Raw genomic sequence first — 6273 nt, 5'->3', positions numbered from 1 at the left:
TAATTTAGATTAAAAACTGCTCATGTTGCATGTATGCAGCATCTTTGTTTGGATTGTGATTAAAATGCAGTGGTTACCTCTAATTTTAAATGGAAAGAGCACAGACAAAGCCTTAGTTTGTTTATATAAAGAGATTTATTTTATTTGTGTTACTTATTTATTTGATTTGGGGCTTGTTTTAAATTTTAAATTTAGTTTTGTTATTTACATTTTGATTAAATTTAAATTGTTATTTAGCAAACACTTTTATCCAAGGCGACTAACAAATGAGGACAATAGAAGCAATCAAAACCAACAAAAGAGCAATAATATGCAAGTGCTATATTAGTATATTATTATAGTGTTATATTTCAATTTCACAAAGAAACGTACAGTATTTTGTCTAAGCAATAATAAAAAGACACATTTATTTTATAATTCGTCTTAAATCTCATTTTGTAAAAAAAAAATCGTGAATCGAATCATGAAATCAAAATTGTGAATCGAATCGTGAGTTGAGTGAATCGTTACATCCCTACCAATGATAAACTGCATCTGAAGTAATTTATTCCAAAATCATCAGGTACGTAAGCTAAGCTAGACTTGCAAAGTCATTTTGTTTGATGAATATACAGAGTGCCTACATTTTGATTAAATTTAAATTGTTATTTAGCAAACACTTTTATCCAAGGCGACTAACAAATGAGGACAATAGAAGCAATCAAAACCAACAAAAGAGCAATAATATGCAAGTGCTATATTAGTATATTATTATAGTGTTATATTTCAATTTCACAAAGAAACGTACAGTATTTTGTCTAAGCAATAATAAAAAGACACATTTATTTTATAATTCGTCTTAAATCTCATTTTGTAAAAAAAAAATCGTGAATCGAATCATGAAATCAAAATTGTGAATCGAATCGTGAGTTGAGTGAATCGTTACATCCCTACCAATGATAAACTGCATCTGAAGTAATTTATTCCAAAATCATCAGGTACGTAAACTAAGCTAGACTTGCAAAGTCATTTTGTTTGATGAATATACAGAGTGCTCACCCTTGAAAAGAGATGGGCATGGTTAAGTAATCGCTTTCATAAGGTCAATGCTGATTTTATTCACATCACTGGCTGTCACCATAACACCAAACATCCCATCCTATCCTAAAATGTCAGCTCTCATAAAAACTACTGTCCAGATTTGGAGACGTCCAATTGAAGCTTGTCCCAGTTGTGTTAGTTATTTAGTCTCTTTGTCCTGTCCAGTTAAGTCTGGCTCACTAATTGCTGTCCTGTAATCCCACAATTAACAGAGACTGTGCTGCAAGCATTATCAGGAGATCAGCGGCCAGCGACAATAAAGCCACAATCTCCAGGTGTTTGTAAAACATTTCCTTTGATTAAAAATAAGCTGAGCTTTTTTTTCCCAACGTCCCCCACAGCTTGTAAGTTCTATAAATCATTTGCATGTTAATTGCCCCACAGGACTGAATCCATCTAAAGATTTTTTTCTGCTATTGAAGCGTTTTGTTATTGTAGAAGCAGTCTGTATTTTTTCGCTTGAAAATTGGATGTAGCAGGTAAGCGGCAGGCTCATTAAATTTCTCCACACATAGAAGCCGTTTAAAGTGAACCTTTTTTTTATTTTTATTTTTATTTTTTTTACTTAGTATTGATTGAAGCAGTCTAGTTTTCTTTCGTGTGTGTGTGTGTGTGTTTGTACAGGCAAGATGCCCTAGATGCCCAGAGGCCTGCACAGCTGTGGCTCAAATTCAGTGTGACCTTGGGCCCTAATGATAGCCCCCTCCTCCACTTTACCTAGAGACCTTAATTCCCTGCCCATTGTGTTTGGAAGTCCCCTGCTGGTCATTTTGTACACTGCACCATCAGTCCTATAGGCTAATTATGGCTGTTTGCCAAGGCAAGCATCACTATTTGCTTGTAGTTGGGGTTAGAGGTTGAAAAAGGCCCTTAACCACAAGTATTAAAATTAGGTTTGTAACATGTCCCGAACCATTTGTGCTACAGAAATCACCAAAATCATGTGGTTTGTTGAGGTGAGTTGCACTATTATAAGACATAAGACTTTTTACTTGGCTGTGGCTAATATGGGTGAGTAAACTTCCATTTAAGTAGGGGCCTTAGCCATATATTGGGACCAGTACATTATAGATACTTGGTGGGCTCATTTGATATGGGTCATTAAACAACCATCAGAACACCCTGGCAACCACAAAAAATAAATAAAAAAGCAACTTACCAATTGTGTACAACTAGCTTGGGAACCACCCACATAACCTTAGCTTAATGGATTTTATTTTATGAAAATTAAAAAATGTAATTTGGTATAGAGTGGTGTGGATGCATTTATTTTCCAGCAGCTGTTTTGATAAAGTTTGGATCTGATTTCTGTTAGTGGTCAAGATACAAGACAAAGGCAGATTGAGTTATTCTGCCATAATTAGGTTAGAGCAGAAAGAAACTGGAGTGATTGAAATCTGCAGTGGTGGACAGTAGCGGAGTAGCGCAGTAACTTCGTTACTGTACATTTTTCAAGTTTAGTGAACATTACTACATCACTCTTTTCAATGTAGTCCATATCAACAACAAAAATATATATTGACTCAATATAGTGGTTATTTTGGGAAAATCCCAGGTATTTTGAGCAGTAGGATTATAAAAATATAAAATTTGCTAATATAAAATTAAATTAAGTAGCCTTTATAAAATTGCAAAATAAATCTATCTATCAGCACTTTTTTTACTTAAGTACATAAAAAATCGAGTACTTTTGTACTTTCACTCAAGTAAAATTAAAAAAGGAGTACTTTTACTGGAGTAATATTCTATCATACGTATCTGTACTTTTACTGAAGTACTTGATTTGTGTACTTCGTCCACCACTGGAAATCTGAGACCCCACATGGCAAACATACAAGCTCAGCCAGTATGGATTAGGGGTCAGAGGTCATATTGCTCATGGGTCAGTGAGGCATGGCAGTCTTGCAGGGTAATTTATGCAGCACCAGAGGAACTAGCTCCCTCCTGGTTGGTAATCTTGCGATGTACATTTAACACAGTGTCTTAACCAGGTGCTTTGCAGCCAGAAATGAAGACGAACACAGTTTTTGTTTTATTCAGCTGTATTTACTCAGTGCAACTTATAACATCCAAGTGAAAGATATAACACCAACATGTCAGAAAAAAGGGGAAAAAAACAGAATCACTGAGTTGGAAAACGGATCACCCCCCTTCCTAAAATGACTTGTAAACTCAGGTGTAGCTAATCACCTTCTCAATGGCACACAAAGCCATTTGACTTTCAACTTTGATGAGCTGTGGTGATTTTGATTAGCTCAGCATGAAAAGAGCTTTCAGCTCAGCATGAAAAGAGCTTTCTTGGAGCATTTCAGTCCTTGGTAGTGCAACTGAAGCAAACAACCAACTATGGGTGGCAAGGCACTGTCAAAAGATCTCCGGGATAAAGTTGTGAACAGGCACAAGTCAGGAGATGGATGCAAAAAAAATGTTCAAAGGCTGTATCAATGCCTAGAAGCACAGTAAAGTAGAAGGTATTTGGTAGAACACAGACCCTCCCTCAGAACGTCACTCCAAACTGGATGAAAGAGCCAGGAGGAAACTGGTCAGAGAGGCGACCAAGAGGCCTACAGCAACTCTGAAGCAGTTGCAGGAATTTATGACATTGTGTGCATGTGACAACAATATCACAAATTCTCCTCAAATGTAGATTTATGGGAGGGTTGCAAGAAAAAAGCCACTCCTCAAGAAAGGTCACATGCAGTCACAACCGTGCTTTGCCAAAACGCACCTTGAAGATTGAGTTATTTGGCCTCAACACCAAGTGATATGTCTGGCGAAAATCCAATACAGCTCACCATCCAAATAACAGCATTCCTCCAGTAAAACATGGAGGTGGTAATATCCTGTTATGGGACTGGAGCACTTAGAAGGATAGAAGGAAAAATTGATGGGGCAAAATACATCAAATTCCTGAGGAAAATCTGAGCCCTCAGCTAGAAAGTTGTCAATGGAAAAAGGTTTACCTTCCAACATGACAATGACCCAAAACACACAGCAAAACAGCACACAGTGATTGAAGGAGAAAAAGGTGAATGTCCTTGCATGGCCTAGTCAGAACCTAAACTCAAACCCCATTGAAAATCTGTGGAATGACTTGAAGACTGCAGTCCACAAATGGTCACCATCAAATTTAACTGAACTTGAGCAGTTCTGCAAAGAAGAGTGGTCAAATATTGTAAAGTCTCGATATGCAAAGATGGAGACATATCCCAACAGACTAAAGGCTGTAATTAAAGCAAAAGGTGGTTCAACAAAATATTGACAGAAGGGGGTGATCCTTTTTCCAACTCTGTGATTGTTTTTTTTTTTTTTATTTCTGACATGTTGGTGTTATATCTTTCACTTAGATGTTATAAGTTACACTGAGTAAATACAGTGCAATAAAACAAATTGTATCCGTCTTCATTTCAGGCTGCAAAGCAACAAAATGTCATTATTTTAAAGGGGAGTGATTATTTTCTATACCCACTATATATATATATATATGTATGAAATGGGTGAAACTGGTTATAAAAAGTTGCATATACAGTACTCGAGCAAATCTCAATTGCTTGATTGTTATATCATTACAAAATGTAAACTACATTATCACCCAGTTCTAATATGCTAAAAACAATAAGGCATGATATTATAAACATATAACATAATTTTTTTGTAAGGCTGTTTTGAAACAATATGTATTTTGAAAAGCAACGAAAGGTACCAGAAGCAGTTGATATCAGGCTAGATTGACTAAATATAATATATAATCTAGTATAAATCATGTATACATATGCTTTTTTACAGGCATTCGGCTGCGTAGATCAGAACCGGGATGGAATTATTAACAAATCTGATCTGAAGGAAACTTATGCACAGCTAGGTATATAAAATGCATTTGCTGGAGAGTTTCAGTATACTTCCATTATACATCTGAAACATCATATAAGCAGACAGCTTTTTAGAGAAGCATTGAGTACTATGTTTGTGCAGGAAAGCTGAATGTGAGTGATGAAGAGCTGGAGTCTATGTTAGCAGAGGGAAAAGGGCCCATCAACTTTACGGTCTTCCTCTCACTCTTCGGAGAAAAGCTCAATGGTATGACAACTAAACTTTCAAGATCTTAAGTCCTTGATGAATAAGAAAAAAGTCTATAAGGGACTTAATTGGAGGATTTATTATAATTTGTGTAATATTCCTATCTCCAAACAGGCACAGACCCAGAAGAAACCATTCTTGCTGCTTTTAAACTGTTTGACCCGAATGCTACAGGAGTTGTCAATAAGGATGAGTAAGTGTATAAAACAGATTGCGAAAACATTACTGTATTTTTTTAAGAACAATTGATGGATTTTATGTCATTCTGTTTCAGGTTCAGGAGGCTGCTAATGAACCAAGCGGATAAATTCACAGCAGAAGAGGTTAATATTTGCATTTATAAATACTAATTGCATTTAAAATATATATATATATATCACACATAAAATAAAATGCATAAAAAATCAATCGATACAGATAATGTTCCTAATCATTCTACTGCTATCACAAACAATGGGCTTTTGATAGCCTATATTATCAGGTGCTGTGATAAGAATGTGTACTTTTTACTTTTCACTTGTTATAATGAAGTTCTAATCTACTTGATTCTCTTTCAGGTTGACCAGGCTTTTGCAGTGGCTCCAATAGATGTGGCTGGGAATATTGACTATAAATCACTTTGCTACATTATCACGCATGGTGATGAAAAGGAGGAGTCTTAAATAAAGACAAATCTTCCATTTCATTTGAAACTTCCTCAGTTTAGTTCTGTCAGCAATTCTGTTTATGTCAATTCTCAGGCATATCAACAGCTTTCATTATTAAAACCTTTTTTAATAGATTTATTGTTCTGGTAGTGCTAGATATAATAAAGGAGTAATACAAATCTATTGCTTGCTGTCACATGTATTGTACTGTTAGGAGCAGAGCACTACAAGGCAACACGTTTCATAACACAAACAGCGTTCTTGTATGTTTTTAACACAAAAAAATATATATAATAAGGTCAGCTCATTGACTTCACTTTTATATATAATTACATCTTTTATCATTGTGCAGAATACATAATCTACATATTATTGGACTAATACTAAACATAACTAACTGAACATTAGAAAAGGTCATGATGTAAAGATATTTGCTCACTTGTAAATTCTGTCTGTAATTGCTGCCCCC

The 6273-nt window shown here is 35.3% G+C and overlaps 1 protein-coding gene across 1 annotated transcript; it reads left to right on the top strand.

Moving 5' to 3' along the window:
* The first annotated feature begins 2021 nt into the window (after positions 1-2021).
* LOC107568547 (myosin regulatory light chain 2, atrial isoform-like) lies at positions 2022-5819 on the top strand. The gene is made up of 6 exons (XM_016254511.1): positions 2022-2036; positions 4867-4942; positions 5053-5157; positions 5272-5350; positions 5432-5480; positions 5715-5819. Exons 1-6 carry the CDS (start codon positions 2022-2024, stop codon positions 5817-5819), a joined length of 429 nt encoding a protein of 142 aa, XP_016109997.1.
* The last annotated feature ends 454 nt before the right edge of the window (positions 5820-6273 follow it).

Source organism: Sinocyclocheilus grahami, unplaced genomic scaffold (genome assembly GCF_001515645.1).
Source record: "Sinocyclocheilus grahami isolate Dianchi unplaced genomic scaffold, SAMN03320097.WGS_v1.1 scaffold1256.1, whole genome shotgun sequence".
Lineage (NCBI taxonomy): Eukaryota > Metazoa > Chordata > Actinopteri > Cypriniformes > Cyprinidae > Sinocyclocheilus > Sinocyclocheilus grahami.
Note: the sequence above shows the minus strand (reverse complement) of the source record. Positions and strands in the feature narration are given on the sequence as shown.

Bases quoted from the DNA above. Each gene is read 5' to 3' on its own strand.
- LOC107568547 (XM_016254511.1), top strand. The intron at 5,158-5,271 runs GTATGACAACTA...ATCTCCAAACAG, and splicing joins CTTCGGAGAAAAGCTCAATG to GCACAGACCCAGAAGAAACC. The intron at 5,481-5,714 runs GTTAATATTTGC...ATTCTCTTTCAG, and splicing joins ATAAATTCACAGCAGAAGAG to GTTGACCAGGCTTTTGCAGT.